The sequence below is a fragment of the Oncorhynchus mykiss genome, chromosome 15 (genome assembly GCF_013265735.2).
Source record: "Oncorhynchus mykiss isolate Arlee chromosome 15, USDA_OmykA_1.1, whole genome shotgun sequence".
Taxonomy (NCBI): Eukaryota; Metazoa; Chordata; class Actinopteri; order Salmoniformes; family Salmonidae; genus Oncorhynchus; species Oncorhynchus mykiss.
The window spans coordinates 28,048,936-28,074,618 of NC_048579.1; the positions used below are offsets into that span (position 1 = coordinate 28,048,936).

General features: G+C 41.2%; 2 protein-coding genes across 2 annotated transcripts; one reads left to right on the forward strand and one right to left on the reverse strand.

Annotated features, from left to right (window-relative positions):
• The first annotated feature begins 10 nt into the window (after positions 1-10).
• On the forward strand, positions 11-2,707 carry lypla1 (lysophospholipase 1). Its single transcript, XM_021562943.2, has 9 exons — positions 11-329; positions 625-656; positions 791-856; positions 990-1,037; positions 1,128-1,198; positions 1,334-1,407; positions 1,515-1,616; positions 1,836-2,012; positions 2,157-2,707. The coding sequence occupies exons 1-9, from the start codon at positions 261-263 to the stop codon at positions 2,205-2,207; spliced, it is 690 nt and encodes a 229-aa protein (XP_021418618.2). The 5' UTR covers positions 11-260; the 3' UTR covers positions 2,208-2,707.
• Positions 2,708-11,648, reverse strand: LOC110489929 (regulator of G-protein signaling 20). Its single transcript, XM_021562944.2, has 5 exons — positions 11,403-11,648; positions 10,237-10,397; positions 4,373-4,456; positions 3,689-3,923; positions 2,708-3,548 (listed from the first exon to the last, which is right to left on the reverse strand). Exons 1-5 carry the CDS (start codon positions 11,595-11,597, stop codon positions 3,354-3,356), a joined length of 870 nt encoding a protein of 289 aa, XP_021418619.2. The 5' UTR covers positions 11,598-11,648; the 3' UTR covers positions 2,708-3,353.
• Positions 11,649-25,683: the final 14,035 nt, after the last annotated feature.

Sequence of the window (25,683 nt, forward strand, 5' to 3'; positions counted from 1 at the left end):
CCATTGTTTCACAGACTTTTAGACCATCTGTATTTTCTACGAATTGAATGGATTAGTACATTGTCCTATCCACTGGGTTTACCAGTTAATGAATTCTTACTGCGCTCTCTCTTTGCCAAACTGATGCCCGCGAGTACGAAAACATACTGTTCCCGCAACTATCGCATGTAATAACAAGGGCGATACAAATTTAACGTTTTCGTTCCATCCAAGGATACATCGTCAATTCTCTTGGAGAATAACAGCTGCCTGTACGTTGTATGTGCGGTAATAGTATGTCAGTGCCCTTGCCTGCTATTGTACCTGCCGCTCGGAAAGCCACTGCAGCGGTGAGTTAAGATGATTTTTGACAGCGAGTTTTGAATGCATAGTTTATTGTTGCGGACAATAACTTGCCCTCACATTAAAACTATAGTCTCACTTACGTCTGTATTCTCAGTAAAGGACCACTAGTGGGAAGCTAGAATCAAGTGTTTTAGTGTAGGGCTGTAACAAAATCCTGCACAGTAGCTCTCCAGGTGGAGGGTTGGCCACCCCTGACCTAGATTTACCAACCATAGACATTGAAGTGTTGTCAATAAAGCTAACCACATTGTACGTTTATGTATATATTTTGCATTACAGGTGATATTTCTTCATGGCCTAGGTGACACTGGGTATGTGCAGCTTATTAGTTTCATCCCTCATCTTACTCCTTCCACTCACCATTGACTTCAGGGTTATCTGTTGTTATTATTCCCTTTCACTATAGTCTATAGCTCATAAAATGTAATTTGCTTTTTGTTCATAGCCATGGCTGGGCAGAGGCCTTTGCTGGGATCCGGACACCACATGTGAAATACATCTGTCCTCACGCGTGAGTACCTCTGTGGACAAGTACAGCTCCTGTATTTGAATAATGTTGATGATAGTGATTATTGATGACATTGGGTTTAGTATACACATTTATTACTGACATTTAAATATTTTTGTTTATTTTGATTTTTCAGTCCAGTCAAGCCTGTTACATTAAACATGGGGATGTCCATGCCCTCCTGGTAAGAAGGGAAGTCTCTTTCATTTGATATAAAGTAGGCAATATCGAAGAACAGTACTGTTTGGGTTAATCACTCCCCTCTATGTTTTAGGTTTGACATCATCGGATTGCAAACAGATGCAGAGGAAGACGAAGCTGGTATTAAACAGGCTTCAGAGAATAGTAAGTTAGAGTAGTAGGTTTGAATGTAGCAGTACTAGGACATTACAGTATGATGGAAGTTTAAAACGGTATGAACTTGAGCTTGACATGATTCTATTTGAGCTTGATTTGATTTACTGCTTCCAATCTCCTCAGTTAAAGCACTGATAGATCAAGAAGTGAAGAATGGAATACCATCACACAGAATTGTTCTTGGTGGATTTTCTCAGGTAGACTAGTGTATGACAACAAAAAACTGTAAAACAATGCTGAAATCTACATAATTCAGTGGTAAGACAGTGAGTATTCATGTTTTTGTGTGCTTTGGCATAAATAGGGTGGAGCGTTGTCTCTGTACACAGCTCTCACAACCCAACAGAAGCTGGGGGGAGTGGTGGCCCTCAGCTGCTGGCTCCCTCTACGGAACTCCTTCCCCCAGGTAATACACTGTATCCTGCATTAGAAGTGTTCTGTGGTGCACTTAGGTTATGCATATGATCCATTCAATTGTTTTGGAATGCAAACAGTCTATCAGCTTGTTACTTTACCAAATCACACAAATCAACAATGTTCAAAGTCCAAGACAGACCAAATCATTTAAGAGGCATTGCAAATTGTAGCTGATTTGAAATATAACCCTAATGAAATCTTTTTTCAGGCATCGAGAAACTCTGCCAACAATGAGATGCATGTCCTGCAGTGCCATGGCGAGGCGGACCCTCTGGTGCCCGTAATGTTTGGATGTCTCACTGTAGAGAAGCTAAAGACCCTATGCAATCCATCCAACATCATCTTTAAGACCTATCCCAGAATGCCACACAGTGCCTGCCCTGAGGTTAGTATGGTTTGCACAGTGGCTGTGAGAAGAGACTAGAATGAAGATTGGAACTTTTTGAAGACTTTGGACATGCACTATTGAATTGATATGAAATGACTTTATATTTTGTGCAGTAATACTTGTCTTTCTTGCATCCCATAGGAAATGATGGATATCAAGCAGTTTATTGAAAAGCAGCTTCCTCCAATCTAACAGTTAGACCCACACACCCACCACCATCAGAGCTCATCGAAGGTGACACCTGTGACGCTCCATAGACTGTCTGAACCACAGACCTCACTCAATAGAACCTGCTAACTCTGGCTGTCAGAGACAGAGTCCGAGACAGGCCCTAGGGCTAGAGACAAGCTGGGGTGAGGGACATCATAACTAAAACTATTGTATTTTCTGCTGGAGCCAGGTGGAATCCTCAGTATTCGAATCGTTAATGTTGTCAGTTGCCAGTAGTGTAGCTGTTTGCTATTGGGATGCCATCTTTCCCAGGGAATACATGTGTTGGGAGTATCTTAGATTGTATGGTTTGAAAATATGATCCTTAATATGTTGATTTGTAATAAATAACTTAATGAATGTATAAAAGCCTGATATAATGCAAGAGTAAAATAAGAATATGGCATAAAAGTATTGTGCTTTAATAGATTTGTAAGAATTGGAAGCAATGTTCTGTCAATTCAATACACAAATACCATATATGAATGGTCACATTCTATTTATTTCATACATATATTATATTCCTGTTTACGTTTTGTGTGAGAAAAAAAAATTGGACTGAATCAGCATCACAATATTAAAATCCACAGGCAAGATCTATTTCCAGGTATCAGCTTACACTATATGTAAAAAGTTACTATTATTGTGATCAACTGTTGCACCATTTCTGTGATATTTTATTCAAACGATCTTGAAGGTGAATGATCTAATGCCAAGGCACTTCCCCATGTCTTCTTCACAATAAGTCAAACCTCATTTTATGCTTTAAGGCTGACAATAGACCTACACACGAATGCAGTGCTCACTGAAACAACATGCTTCCCCCTCAGAAAAGTGCAATGCCAAGCGCCAGGGAATATATAAAAATATAAATATATATATATATATGAAATCGGGAACTGAATCTAGCGTATGTTCTTGCTTGCTCTGAGTATTTTGGAAAGTCAATATTCAAGGTAATATAAACAGTAGTTTACACCTTAATAAATACTGTTTGGCAAATACAGCTTATTAACCTGTTGATCAATCAACATTTGAACTGTAACTGAAAGCTAAACCTAAAACCCCCTTTGGATAAGACAAGTGTCCTCTAAAAGCAGTGCAGAGTGATTGATGGTGAGTGAGAGTCTATGGCTCTGTGACAGGTGGCTGTTCGGCCAGGTCCTGCAGCAGCTCTGCGTACGCTGTGGAGTTCATGTAGCGTGGGTATGAGTCTCTCTGCATTAGCGTGTAGATCTGCTGCTGGGCGTCTTCGAACGTGTGCGACGTGGGCTCCAACATGTTCTTGTTAATCACGTCTCGAACACGCGAGTCCAAACTCACCTGGAGAAGGAAATAACCATTTAAAGGGAATAAGAATACTCTATAGAGAGAGAAAAATGATAGGCTTATTGCTTGAACTTAGAGCGTAATTAGAGTAAACCACCTCAGTCATATAAATGCCTAGGGTGGTGTAGGCTCACCTCTTTAGGGGAGAGGATGGAGATGAAGTCCTTGTAGATCTGTCGTACTTTATCCTCCACCACAGTTTTGTTGGTCTCCTTCTTCAGCTCCTCGCAGGCCAACCAGAACATCATGTTCTCTTCACTGAACTCTGTCCTCAGGAACTGGCGGAAGCAGCCACGCCCTGCAGAGCTCTTCATCAGCCTCTCAAATGACATGGTCCATGTCATCGCATCCTCCAGAATAGGCTTGGGGCTACAAAAGAGGGACCATGCGCTTTATTTCATACAGTAGATATCGTTGAGACTGTTCAATGTCAATGTTTCAGCTCTAGCTCCATACAATTACATATGGAACTCCGAACATATAATTACTCGAAACATTAAATGACATACAAGTCATTTAATAGGATCTCCATGTCTAGAGACCACATTTAAAGACGACATTAAACAGGCTAAACTATATCCCCTCTTCTTTTTTTCTTACAGTATGTGGCTAGCTGTATAGGGGATATACTTGTGAAGAGCTGATTCTCATTATTATACAATAGTTATCACAATATTCTAATCAATGATATGCATACTCTTAAGACCTATATGCTCACACAACCATAGTCATCTGATTGACTGAAATCTTGAACTAGTGAAGTGTTATATGATTTTGATGTTGATCGCTAACGGCGACCAGAGTATTCCAGAAGTTACCTGTCATCACAGTTTGCGATTTCCTCTGCTCTCCTCTCATAGGTGTTTTTTTTTATCCTCTCATCCTCCGCCCTAACAGTCAGACTGAAAAACAGTGAAAAACAATAGAAATAGAAAATGTATCAATGTACAATGTGTGTTTCTGCTATTGTCAATTGGGATGGTGGGTAACAGATAGAGAGGCATGTTGTTAGTTTCAAGCGGTGAAAAAAAGTGGTGGGAGGTGCACATCCTGCTTCGTGAGCTCTGCAGGGGGGGGTCTTCTGTAAACACTACTGTCATCCAGTCCTTGGAGATGTGTTGAAACACCTGGTGTGGCAGTCACCTGTAGTCTAATTAAAGCCCTGTGAGAATCCACCACATCTGTGCTCCCCGGCCACACTCTGTAGCGCTGCGACAATTAGCATAACTGAATTGAGGTTGATGTGGAGACAGAGACTATTCCCACTCAATGGGGACTGAATTAGCATGCTCTTATTCTGCACACAACAGGAAGAGGCATAACTTGCTTACGTACAGTCGGGCAAAAAAGTATTTAGTCAGCCACCAGTTCAAGTTCTCCCACTTAAAAAGATGAGAGAGGCCTGTATTTTTCATCATAGGTACACTTCAACTATGATAGACAAAATGAGAAAGAAAAATCCAGAAAATCACATTGTAGGATTTTTAATGAATTTACAGTGCCTTGCGAAAGTATTCGGCCCCCTTGAACTTTGCAACCTTTTGCCACATTTCAGGCTTCAAACATAAAGATATAAAACTGTATTTTTTTGTGAAGAATCAACAACAAGTGGGACCAATCATGAAGTGGAACGACATTTATTGGATATTTCAAACTTTTTTAACAAATCAAAAACGGAAAAATTGGGCGTGCAAAATTATTCAGCCCCTTTACTTTCAGTGCAGCAAACTCTCTCCAGAAGTTCAGTGAGGATCTCTGAATGATCCAATGTTGACCTAAATGACTAATGATGATAAATACAATCCACCTGTGTGTAATCAAGTCTCCGTATAAATCCACCTGCACTGTGATAGTCTCAGAGGTCCGTTAAAAGCGCAGCGAGCATCATGAAGAACAAGGAACACACCAGGCAGGTCCGAGATACTGTTGTGAAGAAGTTTAAAGCCGGATTTGGATACAAAAAGATTTCCCAAGCTTTAAACATCCCAAGGAGCACTGTGCAAGCGATAATATTGAAATGGAGGGAGTATCAGACCACTGCAAATCTACCAAGACCTGGCCGTCCCTCTAAACTTTCAGCTCATACAAGGAGAAGACTGATCAGAGATGCAGCCAAGAGGCCCATGATCACTCTGGATGAACTGCAGAGATCTACAGCTGAGGTGGGAGACTCTGTCCATAGGACAACAATCAGTCGTATATTGCACAAATCTGGCCTTTATGGAAGAGTGGCAAGAAGAAAGCCATTTCTTAAAGATATCCATAAAAAGTGTCCTTTAAAGTTTGCCACAAGCCACCTGGGAGACACACCAAACATGTGGAAGAAGGTGCTCTGGTCAGATGAAACCAAAATTGAACTTTTTGGCAACAATGCAAAACGTTATGTTTGGCGTAAAAGCAACACAGCTCACACCATCCCCACTGTCAAACATGGTGGTGGCAGCATCATGGTTTGGGCCTGCTTTTCTTCAGCAGGGACAGGGAAGATGGTTAAAATTGATGGGAAGATGGATGGAGCCAAATACAGGACCATTCTGGAAGAAAACCTGATGGAGTCTGCAAAAGACCTGAGACTGGGACGGAGATTTGTCTTCCAACAAGACAATGATCCAAAACATAAAGCAAAATCTACAATGGAATGGTTCAATAATAAACATATCCAGGTGTTAGAATGGCCAAGTCAAAGTCCAGACCTGAATCCAATCGAGAATCTGTGGAAAGAACTGAAAACTGCTGTTCACAAATGCTCTCCATCCAACCTCACTGAGTTCGAGCTGTTTTACAAGGAGGAATGGGAAAAAATGTCAGTCTCTCGATGTGCAAAACTGATAGAGACATACCCCAAGCGACTTACAGCTGTAATCGCAGCAAAAGGTGGCGCTACAAAGTATTAACTTAAGGGGGCTGAATAATTTTGCACGCCCAATTTTTCAGTTTTTGATTTGTTAAAAAAGTTTGAAATATCCAATAAATGTCGTTCCACTTCATGATTGTGTCCCACTTGTTGTTGATTCTTCACAAAAAAATACAGTTTTATATCTTTATGTTTGAAGCCTGAAATGTGGCAAAAGGTCGCAAAGTTCAAGGGGGCCGAATACTTTCGCAAGGCACTGTATTTGCAAATTATGGTGGAAAATAAGTATTTGGTAACCTACAAACAAGCAAGATTTCTGGCTCTCACAGACCTGTAACATCTTCTTTGAGAGGCTCCTCTGTCCTCCACTCATTACCTGTATTAATGGCACCTGTTTGAACTTATCAGTATAAAAGACACCTGTCCACAACCTCAAACAGTCACACTCCAGATTCCACTATGGCCAAGACCAAAGAGCTTTCAAAGGACACCAGAAACAAAATTGTAGACCTGCACCAGGCTGGGAAGACTAAATCTGCAATAGGTAAGCAGCTTGGTTTGAAGAAATCAACTGTGGGAGCAATTATTAGGAAATGGAAGACATACAAGACCACTGATAATCTCTTTCGATCTGGGGCTCCACGCAAGATCTCATCCCGTGCGGTCAAAATGATCACAAGAACAGTGAGCAAAAATCCCAGAACCACACGGGGGGACCTAGTGAATGACCTGCAGAGAGCTGGGACCAAAGTAAAAAAGCCTACCATCAGTAACACACTACGCCGCCAGGGACTCAACTCGTCGTTTTTGGAGGACAAAGAATGCTGAGTTGCATCCAAAGAACACCATACCTACTGTGAAGCATGGGGGTGGAAACATCATGCTTTGGGGCTGTTTTTCTGCAAAGGGACCAGGACGACTGATCCGTGTAAAGGAAAGAATGAATGGGGCCATGTATCGTGAGATTTTGAGTGAAAACCTCCATCCATCAGCAAGGGCATTGAAGATGAAACGTGGCTGGGTCTTTCAGCATGACAATGATCCCAAACACACCGCCCGGGCAACAAAGCAGTGGCTTCGTAAGAAGCATTTCAAGGTCCTGGATTGGCCTAGCCAGTCTCCAGATCTCAACCCCATAGAAAATCTTTGGAGGGAGTTGAAAGTCCGTGTTGCCCAGCAACAGCCCCAAAACATCACTGCTCTATAGGAGATCTGCATGGAGGAATGGGCCAAAATACCAGCAACATTATGTGAAAACCCTGTGAAGACTTACAGAAAACGTTTGACCTCTGTCATTGCCAACAAAGGGTATATAACAAAGTATTGAGATAAACTTTTGTTATTGACCAAATACTTATTTTCCACCATAATTTGCAAATAAATTAATTAAAAATCATACAATGTGATTTTCAGGATTTTTTTTCTCATTTTGTCTGTCATAGTTGAAGTGTACCTATGATGAAAATTACAGGCCTCTCTCATCTTTTTTAAGTGGGAGAACTTGCACAATTGGTGGCTGACTAAATACTTTTTTGCCCCACTGTAGATGTCAATAACTCCATAACATAAATGTCCCTGTGTGTTTTTCCCCCAATGAGACTGTGTGTGTAACCGGCTGACACTCAGTTTTCATGCTCTGCTGTTTGTGTCCTGTGCAGAGCATATGTAGCGTAAGAGTTTGGAGTGTTGGAAGGAGCATGGTATGGAATCTCATTATAGTAGGTCCCCCTATGTCCCAAATGGCACCCTATTCCCTATGTAGTACACTACTTTTGTCAAGAGCCCTATGCACCCTGGTCAAAAGAAGTGCACTATATATGCAATAGGGTGCTGTTAGGTAAGCAACCCCTTACTATGGACAGTATAGTCACAGATAGAACAATGAGACAGATCTTTCACTGGATGTATAAATATGAAGCATCAGCTTGGCATTGTCACGAAATCCAGCAGCCGGCAGTGGGAGAAGATGGAAGGATATGGATTTTGGCCTACATTCTGCACATTTTCTCATCTATGAAACTTTTGATCTCAATACAGTTTTATGTTCCCAAAACTAGAAACTACAAAGTTTGGTTGACTTTAGGCTTTGCCAAAGTTTTTAAAAAGCTAGTTGTTTAACCAGTTAGAGCTCTAGGGGCGCTATTTCATTTTTGGATAAAAAACGTTCCCGTTTTAAGCGCGATATTTTGTCACGAAAAGATGCTCGACTATGCATATTCTTGACAGTTTTGGAAAGAAAACACTCTGAAGTTTCAGAATCTGCAAAGATTTTGTCTGTAAGTGCCCCAGAACTCATTCTACAGGCGAAACCAAGATGATGCATCACCCAGGAATTAGCAGAATTTCTGAAGCTCTGTTTTCCATTCTCTCCTTATATGGCTGTGATTGCGCAACGAATGAGCCTACACTTTCTGTCGTTCGCCCAAGGTCTTAGCAGCATTGTGACGTATTTGTAGGCATATCATTGGAAGATTGGCCATAAGAGACTACATTTTCCAGAGGTCCGCCCGGTGTCCTTTGTCTAAATTTGTGCGTAATCTTCAGGTGCAGGCATTTTCTCCTGGGATTCAGGAGAGAAACCATGTTTCCAAGAACGATGTATCAATGAAGAGATATGTGAAAAACACCTTGAGGATTGATTCTAAACAACGTCTGCCATGTTTTCAGTCGATATTATGGAGTTAATTTGGAAAAAAGTTTGCGTTTTGAGGACTGAATTTATGGATTTTTTTTGGTAGCCAAATGTGATGTATAAAACGGAGCTATTTCTAATACACAAGGAATCTTTTTGGAAAAACTGAGCATCTGCTATCTAACTGAGAGTATCCTCATTGAAAACATCAGAAGTTCTTCAAAGGTAAATGATTTTATTTGAAGGCTTTTATGTTTTTGTTAATGTTGCGTGCTGGATGCTAACGCTAATGCTAACGCTAAATGCTAACGCGAAATGCTAACTCTAGCTAGCTACTTTTACACAAATGATTGTTTTCCTATGGTTGAGAAGCATATTTTGAAAATCTGAGATGACAGTGTTGTTTACAAAAGGCTAAGCTTGAGAGATGGCATATTTATTTCATTTCATTTGCGATTTTCATAAATAGTTAACGTTGTGTTATGCTAATGAGCTTGCTGATAGATTTACACAATCCTGGATACAGGGGTTTTTTCATAGCTAAACGTGACGCAGAAAACGGAGCGATTTGTCCTAAACAAATAATCTTTCAGGAAAAACTGAACATTTGCTATCTGAGAGTCTCCTCAATGAAAACATCTGAAGTTCTTCAAAGGTAAATGATTTTTTTGAATGCTTTTCTGTTTTTTTGTGTAAATGTTGCCAGCTGAATGCTAATGCTAAATGCTACGTTAGCCATCAATACTGTTACACAAATGATTGTTTTGCAATGGTTGAGAAGCATATTTTGAAAATCTGAGATGACAGTGTTGTTAACAAAAGGCTAAGCTTGAGAGCTAGCATATTTATTTCATTTGATTTGCGATTTTCATGAATAGTTAACGTTGCGTTATGGTAATGAGCTTGAGTCTGTATTCACGAACCCGGATCCGGGATGGGGAGATCAGAAAGGTTAAAAGGAGTGCAAAGGCAAATTGAGTTACTGCACACACACATTTCACAAAGTAGACATTCCCTAACTGAAATGTGCAGATATATGCCAGAACGGGCCAATAGGAAACCTCACTAGCTCGTGCTTGGCTCTCCCCACCTCCCTGCTTGTTCTTCCCACTATGACTCATCTGTTCCCATTGGAAACGACAGGCTATGGTCTATGTTGGTTTAGTTATAAAAATATTTGGTATAGTGGTACCTACCAAGAGCAGCTGCAGCAACAACACCAGCAGAAGCAACAGGCATTGGAGGCGTTGGTGGGCGTGTTCCCCATCCCGTGCTGCGTTTGGAGAACACTGGCAGCAGCTTCCTGGTGCACCTGCATCTGTCTCTTGCGCATCTCTACCCGCTCTGACCCCATGGGCTGCAGACCAAGACACAACATCATGCTGAAGATGTAGGACAGACACACAATACAGGAGAACACACACCCCGACAAAACAATGCAGCACACTGCAATCAATTCGGTCCAGAACATGATGACATAGAAGGCAGGTGTCAGTCATCCATCCCTAATCCATATCTTCATGTGGATGAATACGACATTTTAAAGACTGGTACAACATCATGAAACCATGGTACTGTATAATCATCTCAGAGGAAAAATATTACTGAGGGAATCACCATGGCATGTCGTCACATAATTTCGAGTGCGCATGTCTTTCGGAATACTCTGACCACTTCAACATAACAGAATGATCCCTGCGCGAACTTTTACACTGTCCAAGCTTTAATTTATTATAGCGAGAAATGTAGTACCATTTGGCTATGCAAATTACGGTCACTGACAGTAATGCATAAATATATATAAGCTATTAAACGCCTATTACCAAGCATTATAGCCTTTCATTTGCAGGATCAAACTATTGTAGCGCGCTCTGCGATGAAAAATGCACTGGACGAGAAAGACGGAGGCGTGGTGTTAGTTATACAGACAAGGCGTTACTGCCTCCATCCTAGCATCCTCAGATGCAACACAGATGGATCCTTGGGGGTTAGACAGCATTTTAAGCATGTATTAGGTTCTAATAAAGACTAAGAATACATGTAACGAAATAATACAATACTTAAAGCATTGGTGTTTTTCTTAAAAAATGGACAACATGACATCTGGTGCAAGTTATGACTACAGCAATAAATACATAACCATTCAATTGGATAGCTACATCCCAAAGATAGAACGAGATTGTCAAGAAACTATGCTGGCAATAATTATCTAGTCCTCAATCATGTGTAAAAATGATCATTATTGTAGATTATGCTGACTGAATTCTCATTTGCCTTCTGGATTGTTGGTGTTGAATCTATAATTCACAGTTTAGCATTCAATTATATTTCAAAGAGGAAATTCCAATGTAACTGTACTCACTGTCACCATGAATGCCAGAATACAGGTGATTCTTGCCTCGATCACATCCGTCTGCGCTGGTCTGCAACGGACAAATTGCTTTGCTCGATGCGCATGCGTTTTGTTCGAGTGCAAAAATATGTTCTGTGGCTGAAGCTCTGAAGGGCGGACCAGCTTTTGCTGGAGGCTTCGCGCGATGGGTGATAATGCTCTCATATTATCATCTGTTGCATAGCCTACTTCACAGCAACTGATGAAACCGATACATCAACCACCGATCATTAGTGCTGGAGATTTTATTTTAAGTTTATCATCATGATACAGGGTCCAGACTTCAAACCAATCATAATAAGTCTATGTAATGGTTTGGGTCATTGATATGGCGTTAGAATTTGTGACCAACGTCTTCCCATGATACAAGGCCAAATATTTCAGCCAACTCGTAGCTGGAAAACCACTTTACCTCATTGGAGCGCATGGATATGGCCTATCTTTGCATATGAGAGCAGTAGGTGCCCACAGCCACCAGATAGCAGTAGCGATCTAGCTATGTTAAAAGAAAGGAACGTTCCAGTTTTGATAGGACTTGATGGATGCTGTATTGAATATGTTTTCGAAGCAGCGCCAAGTTAAATATCAGATATCTTTGCTGCTAATACGGGCGAGAAAACACATACAGTGCCTTCAAAAAGTATCCATACGCCTTGACCTATTCCACATTTTGTTGTGTTACAGGCTGAATTCAAAATTGATTAAATTATACAGTTGAAGTCGGGAGTTTGCATACACCTTAGCCAAATACATTTAATCTCAGTTTTTCAGAATTCTTGACATTTAATCCTAGTAAAAAGTACCTGTTTTAGGTCAGTTAGGATCACCACTTTATTTTCAGAATGTGAAATGTCAGAATAATGTTAGAGAGAATGATTTATTTCAGCTTTTATTTCTTTCATCACATTCCTAGTGGGTCAGAAGTTTACATACTCTCAATTAGTATTTGGTAGCATTGCCTTAAAAAAAGTTGAACTTGGGTCAAACATTTTGGGGAGCCTTCCACAAGCTTCCCACAATAAGTTGGGTGAATTTTGGCCCATTCCTCCTGACAGAGCTGGTGTAACTGAGTCAGGTTTGTAGGCCTTCTTGCTCGCACTCGCTTTTTCAGTTCTGCCCATACATTTTCTATAGGATTGAGGTCAGGGCTTTGTGATGGCCACTCCAATACCTTGACTTTGTTGTCCTTAAGCCATTTTGCCACAACTTTGGAAGTATGCTTGGGGTCATTGTCCATATGGTTGACCCATTTGCGACCAAGCTTTAACTTCCTGACTGATGTCTTGAGATGTTGCTTCAATATATCTATATCATTTTCCGTCCTCATGATGCCATCTATTTTGTGAAGTGCATCAGTCCCTCCTGCAGCAAAGTACCCCCACAACATGATGCTGCCACCCTCGTGCTTCACGGTTGGGATGGTGTTCTTCAGCTTGCAAGCCCCCCCCTTTTGGTTATTATGGCCAAACAGTTCTATTTTTGTTTCATCAGACCAGAGGACATTTCTCCAAAAAGTACGATCTTTGTCCCAATGTGCAGTTGCAATCAATAGTCTGTCTTTTTTTATGGCGGTTTTGGAGCAGTGGCTTCTTCCTTGCTAAGCTGCCTTTCAGGTTATGTCGATATAGGACTTGTTTTACTGTGGATATAGATACCTTTGTACCTGTTTCCTCCAGCATCTTCACAAGGTCCTTTACTGTTGTTCTGGGATTGATTTGCACTTTTCACACCAAAGTACGTACGGAACGTGTCTCCTTTCTTAGCAGTATGATGGCTGCATGGTCCCTTGGTGTTTATACTTGCGTACTATTGTTTGTACAGATAAACGTGGTACCTTCATGCATTTGGAAATTGATCCCAAGGATGAACCAGACTTGTGGAGGTCTACAATTGTTTTTCTGAGGTCTTGGCCGATTTCTTTTGATTTTCCCATGATGTCAAGCAAAGAGCCACTGAGTTTGATGCTAGGCCTTGAAATACATCCACAGGTACACCTCCAATTGACTCAAATGATGTCAATTAGCCTATCAGAAGCTTCTAACGCCATTACATACATTTCTGGAATTTTCCAAACTGTTTAAAGGCACAGTCAACTTAGTGTATGTAAACTTCTGACCCACTGGAATTGTGATACAGTGAATTATAAGTGATCTGTTGGTAAACAATTATTGGAAAAAATTACTTGAGTCATGCACAAAGAAGATGTACTAACCGACTTGCAAAAATTATAGTTTGTTTAACAAGAAATTTGTGGAGTGGTTGAAAAACAAGTTTTAATGACTCTAACCTAAGTGTATGTAAACTTCCGACTTCAACTGTATATAGACCCGTGATTAGTTTCCAAGCAGAGAATCATCTACTTGAAGACAAGGTAGGCCTTAGTCCACATGATTACACATGTGTAAAATCACATAATTTCACATGTGAAATGTCTACGTTTTGCACATGTGAAATCATGTTCAACCATGTGGTTTTGGAACACATGACATGTGATGATATTTCACATGAAGTTTCCCAGATGATGCCCTGCAAAGACAAATGAGTTGTGAGGATGTTCCTGGAATGTCTTGCAGTCGCAGTGCTTTCAACTTACATATTTTATACACTTTGACATACACGATTACATTATGTTAATTTTTACAGTAATTATTATTCAACATGTCCTCACCTGGGATATGAACTCACAACCTACTGGTTCACGGCATGCCGATATTCCTGCTACCATATCTGTGTCAATAACACATTTCACCTGGCTTTGGACTTCAAAGTAAATCTCACCTTTGTTAAAATGACACTAAAAGTATTATATTCATCATGGGGATTTAGGAGTGACATAAAAATAGAATAGTATGCCACACCAACATTATAAACTTTCACATGTGAAAATCTAACTCTCACATGTGGAAATGTATTTTCACATGTGAAAAACCTTCACAGGTGAAAATGAATTAGCAGTTGTCACATGTAGTTTCATGTTATTACATGTTTCTTTTACATGTTGTCACATGTTATCCCATTAACATCCAATAGGATCACATGTGAAATTGATATATACAAGACAATGTACATTTAGGCCTACGCCTACGTTATAGCATGCTTAGGCCTATATAGGTGATGTCTAGTATGGTTGAATATTTTTATGTATTTACAAATATTCCACCCCGAGAATAAATTACTTTTCTCCAGGGTTACCAGGTATTTCCCGCCAGAACAGGAAGTGCCATTCAAAATCAATATAAAGCATATAAATAGGCCTATGTCTGGATTTGATTAGACATTTGATAAAAAAAATTCAAGCCTGATGCAACCTGAACCTGAAGAGTAATACATTAAATCTATTGTATGAGCCCTACATTAAAGACTTTTAATGAGCCCAAGCCCCAAAATCCCAAATGATTGTGCCATTCTCCAATACATTTATGATATAAGCTATACTGCACATTTACACATGACAGAAAAACATACAAGCCCATAGATGTTGCTAGCTATATGCTCTCTTGGGTAAATAAATTAAACTAGTGTTATATAAATATTCATACACATAGCTCATATAAACAAAGACATTCCGTAGTAAGAACACATACACCCAACCATAAGACTGACCCCCTCTTCCTTATATAAACACACATCTCATCTCCCTCTAACTGGCCGGTCCCAAGAGCAAAGAACTTTTGCTGTGCACCAATGGGGCCCGCTCTGGCTAGAGCAAGGCCCGCCTCCAACCCTCCGACCAGTCAAGAAGACCGAAACGACAAGACTCCACCTACTTTATTCTATGTATAAAAATGTATGTAACCATTGTATAGGCCTCTTTTTCACCTGGCTCCTTGCCGAGTTATGTGAACTAGGTCCGTGCACGTAAAACTGCGGGACAAGATATCTCTGACTCATTAAAACTGTCTTTCGTTACAACTGAAATCCACTCTGTCCAGCGTCCGTGATTTGGTCTCAACTCTCCAGTATTTGAACACTAACAGAATTGGTAGCAGAGGATGGTTGTTCTTGAATTCGATCTATTATAAGTTAGTGTGAGAGGATGAGACTGATCACGGCTAAAAAATCAGACGGAAGAGTGACTTCCCCAGCCATTCATCTTGCCTCAGGAAATCTGATCGGAGCGCTCTATATAAAGGTGAGCAGAGCCCGTTATATCGAAATCTGCATATTGTATTATAGCCTAAACCAAATTTTGATCAGAAAGTACTGGGCGTGAGTATGAATCGGTGCCCAAATTTTTACATAAGAACCTAAGACATTGATCGGGGAGATCTTGTTTTGCTCGTTTTTATTTTTATTTGTATTTTTATTTTTTATCAATTGGCCTATTATTAGAAGTGTAGTATGCATGTAAAAGTTCCTATTAAATAAGTGCTTACTGTTTAATTGGTTGTGTTTAGAAGTGTAGTATGCACGTAAAAGTTCCTATTGAATAAGTTCTAAACTGTTTAATTGGTTGTGTTTAGAGATTTAGTTAATTAATAGATCGACTGAATCTGCATGTAAAAGATCCTATTGAATGAGTTGTAAACTGTTTAATTGGTTATGTTAGAGGTGTAGTCGAATAGATATAGGATATGTAAGTTTGGCCTTCCACAAGACAGAGATCGGGAATGATGTGGCTATTGCACATCAAACAATAAACATAATATGAACCAGAGTTGACATTCCATGATTTGGAGATGGGGGAAATTAAATTGACAGAAACGTTTGTCGCGGAGTAGGTTGGGATACGTAACTGGGCTATTAGGCACACAAAGCCACCTTAGTATCGAATGGCCGTGCAATTTTGATTGACATCAGCCGGGCTGGAATACTGATTTTCGTTTTTTTCATTCCTGTTGATATTGCCTAAAGTTTAAAATTATTCTGACAATTGCTATAGAATCGCTGGAATTTACTGATATAAGTTCATAAAGGAACTTACTGAATTGTTTCTAGAAAGTATTTAAATAAGCCGCCGAGCTTAGTACAGACTTTGTTTGACAGACGCTAAAAGCTACACACTGATTTTTGGGTTTTTCTATTCTATCCATATTTCCTAAAGATATAGAATTACTCTGAAAATTGTTATAGAACCGCATATATTCACTGATATATTGTTCCAAAAGGAAATCGCAGAATCATTTATAGAAAATACCTAAACGAATCGCTGAACAAATTCAAATAAAATACGGGAGAAACAGACACGTGGCGGGCGTCACATACTGATAACTCCCTTTGTCTCGACCAGGGACAGGCTAAGCATACAACGATAGAAATAAACACCACATAGTAAGGATTGAATATACCTAAATAACGCATTATACACATTATCAGACGAACTAGATAAAATGTCTGCAGCTACCACGCCCAAACTAAAATTCAATGATTATTTAGATCAGAGTATGATTGATAGAGCGGGAGGTAAAAAACAGTATGGGAAAGTGGAGAAAGTGTGGAAAGGATTACGGATAAGATGGACACAAGCAGGTTATTTTAGCGGAGGACCACCTACAGGGGGGAAACTCCAAGATATGCAGACAGAATTAGAGGACGCAGTAGAGCATGCAAAAGCGAGTGAGGCGGAGAGAAACAACATACACAGGTTCAAAAAAGTAGGTACAAGAGAGAGAGAGAGAGCAGAGGGGGAGCTCAAGATAGGTACATGGGCCATACAGGAGAGTAGGAGGGTGCTGCCCAAAAACACACCAGACATGATGGGCGTGGCTATTGTGGCGTCGGGGGATGTTAAAGCTCCGCCTGAGAACTTGCCCACGGCTCCCCCTGTGGCCGTTTCTCCCTCACTATATCCACAATTGACAATGGAGGCAGTTCAGCCCCAGCCATACTCAAAGGGACAAAATCACCGGAGCCCGTCACACAACCCATTCCTGCCCAGGGCACCTCCCACAATACAGGCTCCAGTTCTGAGAATAGACCAAGGGGAGTTAAAAGGAGAAATTACCCTGGGGATAACGGCTGGCCATATGGTATGTGAACAGTTCGAAACTGGGATTCCAGGAGCAGGAGACCTCCCCCAGGAACGGAGGCCGCAATGCTCCTCTGTGAACTCTCTCACCTCTGAAACCAGAGGACACTTACAAACAAGATTAGATTCAAACCACTTCTATCAGACGGATAGGGAGGACTGTCATCAGGACATGGATATCGAAAACGAAGAAGAAATTGACATGGTGCTCACCCCAGCTCCGATGGGAGCTCCAAACGTGACTAAGATGCAGGAGCTGCTGAAATCATCAATAGCTCGAGCTAAGGAACTCAGGGAGCTAATAGCTAACCAAGATAACAACAGAGAGGGAGCCTACCGTGTGGAAGGCATAATGAGAGGAACAGTAACCAAAGTTACCGAATCAATGGGGTCCGAAACACTCCGTCGGTCCTCCAGAATTGCTGATAGAAGAGAGCGAGAGCAGGAGATGGCAGGACAGTACCCCCTGCGACCGACACCAGGTGATGCACACACTGTGGAGTACCAGCCCTGGAAAATGACTGATTTAACAACACTGATGGGACAGATGCCTAGCCTACATGGAGGAGCTTCAGCGTGGCTACTTCAACTGCAGACACTTACGTCAGGCCTGCAACTCTGCCTAGGAGACATGAAAGCACTTCTAGCAAGAGCCACCGACCACGGAACCATGGAGGCCCTCATGACAGCAGCTGACCTTGGATGGCGGGCCCCAACACTGCCCATAGACCACTTCCGTACCAGATTATGGGAAGTTCTACGGAGAGCATACCCTACAGAAAGAAACCATGCCACCTTATCCTCCTTTACAATCAACCCAGGTGAGCAACCTGCAGCATACCTGGACAGGGCTAAGACCACATGGAGATCGGTCCACGAAGAACCATTCGATCACACTGATACCACACTCAGCATGTGGAAGGAAATGGTGGTCAACGGGTGTCCCGGAGATGTTAAAACCAAACTCAGAGGAACGGTAGGGTTGTTTGCACTTCCTCTGACCCAATTCAACACTCATGTGCACCACCATGTGACCCAGCACAACAAGGAAAGAGGGGGTGCTGAGAGCCAGGTGCAGTCCCTCCAGGTACAACTCCTGAAACTCCAATTGAAGGAAGCACAACAAGGAGAAAAACCTAAGAAACAGATGGTGGCGGAAGAAACGAAGGAGACGGGCACCAAAACAGACATCTCTCAAATAGTGGCCCAGACTATCTCCCACATGATTCAACAGCAGGCCGGTCCTCAACCAGCCAACCCGGGGCCTTGGTATCCCCCGCAACCACAATTTGCATACCAGCCGCAATGGATACCAGGCCATCCAAAAAGAGGGGTTTGTTTCAACTGTAGAACTCCAGGGCACTACTCACGAGAGTGTCCATACCCACACACACCACAACAACGCCAGTGGAACTCTACGAGAGGTCCATATGGGAAGGAAAGGGGTGGAAATAGACCTCAACAGTACGAACATCAGCAACCAGGACCCACACCCATGCATCAGCAACCCGCATACAACCAACCGCAGTTCCAGGGAATGACTGGGAGCACCATCCCCTGGTCATAAAAATGCCCACCACCCACGGCAGAAGAAGGAAACAGCAACTCCCAGACGGTTCACATGTCACCCTTCAATCAGCCATCAACCCTCAACCAGCATCGGCCAAATTAGCTGAAATCATCGGATTGACGCAGGTCCTCATCAGAGGAAAAGGAAAGACTGAATATCTATACAGACTCAGCCCATGCCCATGAAGCAGGCCACACTGATGGACCCAGAACTTTTATGAGAAACACATGGCCCCACACACGAAGGCAAACTAAAGACCCTCCAAAAAGGCCTCGCACATCTGGTGGCACCCTCACATAAAAAATATGACTGACTTATTTTATGACGATGATTTATTTTGTGACGAATGCAATGGTTGTGACAGACACAACCCAAAGAAACCATATCAAACACCAATGGGCTCATACGTAATACCTAATGCATGTTTTCAGGATATTAGTATAGACTACACCGACATGGGCCCCGAAAATGTATCTAAAGGCAAACTCTATCTCCTAGTCATAGTAGATAGGTTCTCCAAATGGGTAGAGGCAATACTAACAAAAGGGGAGGATGCTAGGTCAGTCTTTGAGTGGCTACAAACCAAACCAAACTAATACCCAGGTATGGCATCCCAAGACAAATCAAATTTGACAAATGGCTTACGTTTAACAAACACCTGAGACAGGTGGAAGAAAGATTTGGCATAACCCACAGTTTTGGATCTGTGTACAGGCCCCAATCCCAAAATCTGGTGGAACGTCAAACCAAAAGCAAAAGCTAAGATAGCTAAAGTATGTGCCTCATGGGATAATGACTGGTAGAGTCATGCATGGTCCACCAAGGGAGGGAGGTCATATGCCCGCCCTTGATGTACAACAAATTGTAATGTCTAATTATGTGAAAAAACTGACGGTTCTCTCTGCAGCACTCTCTACCCAGGTTCACAAGGTCCAGGAGGGGGAGCTGCCGGGGGACACGCCACTACTGAAGGTAAAGGTTGGTGACGGGGTGAGGGTTACAGTCCACAAGAGAAAGTGGCTGGAACCCAGGTGGACTGGACCGTACGAAGTGAAGGAGGTTACTTCACACTCAGTCCAGGTCAAAGGTAAATCAGGCACACCTTGGCACCGCCTTACACATTGCACCCCAGCCCCAATTCCTTCTAGAACACTGACTGAAGTCAGAGCTGATTTGAGCGGCCTAAATTCGATTCCAAATGAAGACACTCCTTCCTCAGGTGATGCGGCATCAAACTCCGCCTCCCCTGAGAAGGGAACCTCGCCCAGTTAGAGGGAAATTTCTCCCTCTCTGGGTGAGGCTGGGGATATCTGGTCCCTTATTTGTGATATTCATACTGATATTTGGAGTAACCCTAGGACTTTCACATGGTTAATTGAACAACTACTTCACCCTGCCACATCACATACACCAACCCCTACACATGTCCCTAACTCCTTTCCTGATATCACTCCCTCCAATCACTCCCGTCCCAAACGTAGCACTACACCTACAGACCCACCATGCAAACCAGACAAGGTTAGGAGCACCACCTTATGTATACCCACGATTGCAACCGCCACCTTTCTGCTATAGTTTTCACGTCTAATAGACGTGAAGAGGGGGATTTGTTATATAAATATTCATACACATAGCTCATATAAACAAAGACATTCCGTAGTAAGAACACATACACCCAACCATAAGACTGACCCCCTCTTCCTTATATAAACACACATCTCATCTCCCTCTAACTGGCCGGTCCCAAGAGCAAAGAACTTTTGCTGTGCACCAATGGGGCCCGCTCTGGCTAGAGCAAGGCCCGCCTCCAACCCTCCGACCAGTCAAGAAGACCGAAACGACAAGACTCCACCTACTTTATTCTATGTATAAAAATGTATGTAACCATTGTATAGGCCTCTTTTTCACCTGGCTCCTTGCCGAGTTATGTGAACTAGGTCCGTGCACGTAAAACTGCGGGACAAGATATCTCTGACTCATTAAAACTGTCTTTCGTTACAACTGAAATCCACTCTGTCCAGCGTCCGTGATTTGGTCTCAACTCTCCAGTATTTGAACACTAACACTAGCTACAGTAGGCTAATAGTTTTGAGCGTGAACTGTATCAATGTACCATATTGTATTGTATGGACTGGAATTACGCACATCGTTCAAACCATGATAACGCAGGGAGAGAACAAACCGATTCTGGTGCAGCAAATGTTGACTACAAAGTTACAAGTATAGGCTAGCAAATTGGATTTAAATGTTGAAATAAAATAGGGCCTATTTGTATAATTAATAGGCTGTCGCATATAAAGTTTAATAATATTTCCCCTAATGTTATTAGCCTACCTCCTCTTTCTCTATCATTGCTTCATTCCTTCCTCGCTTTCAACAGTTAAATGAAATGCGATTCGTTGTCCTTATCGTCGTTATTCTAATGACATCCTTGAAAAGTATAGGACTATAATTAGGTGCAGAAGGCTTTCATTTCTCTTCACAAAAATGTAATGTGTCTAACTGCTATAGCCTACTGCCATAGTCCATTTGCTCTTCTTTCAAACCGGTGGAGGTTGGGGCCGATGAGGGAGGATATTTTTTTTTGGAATGAGCATGGCCTTATTTCTATTACAGCATATTGGATGACTGTCATTCATATTCCATTCACCCAGCTCAATGTAACATCGATAGGTGTAGGCTACTACATGATACTCAAATGTTCTATGTACCCATCATACAATGTAGGTACACAGTTTGAGAGAATTGAGTAATCAAGGTGACAGACAGTGACACATTTAATACCGCCTTGCATACTCTTGTCTGCGTCTAGCTGATCTAGGGTGGTATCATTAGTCCAACAGTTGCAAATTAGATTTTCCTTTGGACAAATTCAGGCAAGTTTATCCCTGTTTCGTTCCATTTAAGAAACGTTTTTCAACAGAATCAGCAGAATGAACAGACCCCTGATCACACACAAAGACAGTTCACTTTCTATATAAAAACAGCATGATCACTTTGCTCTTTGTATATACAGCACCAGTCAAAAGTTTGGACACAGATACTGGTTCCAGGGCTTTTCTTTATTTTACTATTTTCTACATTGCAGAATAATAGTGAAGACATCAACACTATGAAATAACACATATGGAATCATGTAGTAACCAAATAAGTGTTAAACAAATCAAAATACATTTATATTTGAGATTCTTCAAAGTAGCCATGCTTTGCCTTGATGATGGTGTTGCACACTTGGCATTCTCCCAACCAGCTTCAATTCTTCTTAAAAGTATATTTCTGGAATTTCTTTCCTTCTTAATGCGTTTGAGCCAATCAGTTGTGTTGTGACAAGGTAGGGGTGGTATACAGAGGATATCTCTATTTAGTAAAATACCATGTCCATATTATGGCAAGAACAGCTCAAATAAGCAAAGATAAATGACAGTCCATCATTTCTTTAAGACATGAAGGTCAGTCAATGCGGAAAATCTCTAGAACTTTGAAAGTTTCTTCAATTGCTGCAAAGAAATCACTACTAAAGAACACCAATAATAAGAAGACACTTGCTTGGATCAAGAGTACACAAGCAATGGATATTTGACTGTTGAAAATCTGTCCTCTGGTCTGATGAGTCCAAATTTCAGACCAAATGTCTTTGTGAGACGCAGAGTAGGTGAACGGATGATCTCCGCATGTGTGGTTCCCACTGTGAAGCATGGAGGAGGAAGTGTGATGGTGTGGGGGTAGTTTGCTGGTGACACTGTCTGTGATTTATTTAGAATTCAAAGCACACTTAACCAGCATGACTACCACAGCATTCTGCAGTAATAAGCCATCCCATCTGGTTTGCGCTTAGTGGGACTATCATTTGTTTTTCAACAGGACAATGATACAAAATACACCTCCAGGCTGTGTAAGGGCTATTTGACCATTGAGCGTGATGGAGTGCTGCACCAGATGACCTGGCCTCCACAATCACCCAACTTCAACCCAATTGAGATGATTTGGGAAGAGTTGGACCACAGAGTGAAGGAAAAGCAGTCAACAAGTGCTCATCATATGTGGGAACTCATTCAAGACAGTTGAAAAAGCATTCCAGGTGTAGCTAGTTGAGAGAATGCCAAGAGTGTGCAAATCTGTCATCAAGGCAAAGGGTGGCTACTTTGAAGAATCTCAAATATAAAATATATTTTGATTTGTTTAACACTTTTTTTTATTTAGTACATAATTTCATGTGTTATTTCATAGTTTTGATGTCTTCACTATTATTCTATAATGTAGAAAATAGTTAAAATTAACAAAAACCCTTGATTGAGTAGGTGTGTCCAAACTTTTGACTGTACTGTATAATTCCTTCTTTCAACTATCTACGCGCTCTCCTCCTCTGACCTTTTCTTTTAGCTACTAGAACTAACTTGTTAGTAAACACGCTGCAATCATGCAGTACAGTGTACAGTAGTTGTTTGAGCCTGGTGTTTGAGTAGGCTAAACTAGCTAGGTGCATTCATCTAGGTAACTGAAAGCGAAAGAACAAAAAATACACCCAAATAAGGTCCTCCCTTTCCACCTCTGAGGAGCCTCCATTGTTTCAAACTACCTGTGAGTTCTATTGGCTACTGTATTTTTAACATTAACAAAATAATAGCTTGCATCCCTCTTCGGATAGTCTATTTGTATAAGAAATGCAAAAAAAATGATGTCCAGCAAGTTATTCTAGTCTAGCTTTTCCTGCATGAGATACGATTTTTAAGGAGAGGCCAGCGGAGCACAAGTGCGTGCGTATTGTGCAAGAGGCAGAGGCTATAAGTTAGAAACGTATTATGCATAACCCATCATTAATTAGGCAAATATATGGCTAATACTCTATTGAATTTATTACTTGAAAGAGGTAGTCTGTGACATCTATTTATAGGGCTATGTATCAATCTAGAACAGGATGATCTATTTTGGGTGAAATATGAAGGGAGTTGATGGAGAGAAAGACTGCAAGAGTGCTCGAGTTTGCACTGATTAAAATAAATTCTATTCGAGTGATAGGCTGTTTTAAAACTCTGCAGATGCAATTAAAAAATAATAATCTTTACAATTAAAAAGTAAGGTGACTGCCGAAAGCCAGATGGAGATGAGTAAATTACCCTCGCATTCGGTCTTTATATTACTGTAGCATAGGCTGCAGCAAATGCAACAAACCTGTTACAAGAAAAAAGTTCAATTTCACGCCACGCTGTTCATATGAATAATTTATTATCAATTTCTTATCAATTTTTATTATCAATTTCTAGCAGTTATGATTTTAGGAGCAATGATTTTTAGTAAATCTCAGTAACCGGGTTCCCACCATTCAACCCTAGTGTTTAGTTGTTGACACCATGCAGCACCTACTGCACTAAGCCAACTGAACTCTGTGGGTTCATTTGAGTTCAGCCTTAACTGACTTTATCAGAGAGATGAAAAAAACAAAAAAGCCTAATGACATCTGGGACTATCCCCAAGAATGGGCATGATGCCTCCATCAGTTGCATCTCTGTCCAATTACAGTAATTGACAATTCGTTTCTCTGTTCCTTGAGCTTGAAATTCAGCAGAGAGAAAGGACTTGTGCATTTATACCTACATAAGCAAATAGACAATGGCTTGTGCATTATAGTGAAATCATCTATCACCTATACTTGTTAGCCTAATCATCTCTGTCAGTTTCTTATGAGTAGCATATTGCAAGTTTGAGTGTATGCTAATGTGTGTGTGTGTGTATGTGTGTGTGTGTGTGTGTGTCTGTGTGTGTGTGTGTGTGTGTGTGTGCGCAGAGCCATGGGAAATACAGTGCATCCGGAGAGTGTTCAGACCTTTGACTTTTTTTACATTTTGTTACGTTACAGCCTTATTCTTAAATTGATTAATTTTTTTCCCCCCTCATCAATCCACACACAATGCCCCATAATGACAAAGCAAAAAAACTTTTTTATAATTTTTTGCAAATATCACATTTACATAAGTATTCAGATCCTTTACTCAGTACTTTGTTGAAGCACCTTTGGCAGCGATTACATCCTCTTGTCTTCTTGGGTACGATGCTACAAGCTTGGCATACCTGTATTTGGGGAGTTTCTCCCATTCTTCTCTGTAAATCCTCTCTAGCTCTGTCAGGTTGGATGGGGATCGTTGCTGCACAGCTATTTTCAGGTCTCTCCAGAGTTGTTCGATCGGGTTCAAGGCTGGGCTCCAGCTGGGCCACTCAAGGGCATTCCGAGACTTGTCCCGAAGCCACACGGGCGGCCACCTCTACGAAGAATCTTGGTGGTTCCAGACTTTGTCCATTTAAGAATGATGGAGGCCAATATGTTCTTGGGGACCTTCAGTGCTGCAGACAGTTTTTGGTGTCTCGGAGCTCTATGGACAATTCCTTCGACCTCATGGCTTGTTTTTTTGCACTGACATGCACTGTCAACTGTGGGACGTTATATAGACAGGTGTGTGCCTTTCCAATCAATTGAATTTACCATAGGTGGACCCCAGTCAAGTTGTAAAAACATCTCAAGGATGATCAATGGAAACAGGATGCACCTGAACTCAATTTTGAATCTCAATATAAAGGGTCTGAAACTTATGAAAATAATGTATTTATATTTTTAATTTTTAATACATTTGGTAAAATTTCTAAAAACCTGTTTTCACTTAGTCATTATCGGGCATTGTTTGTAGATTGATGAGGGGAAAAAAATGTAATACATTTTAGAA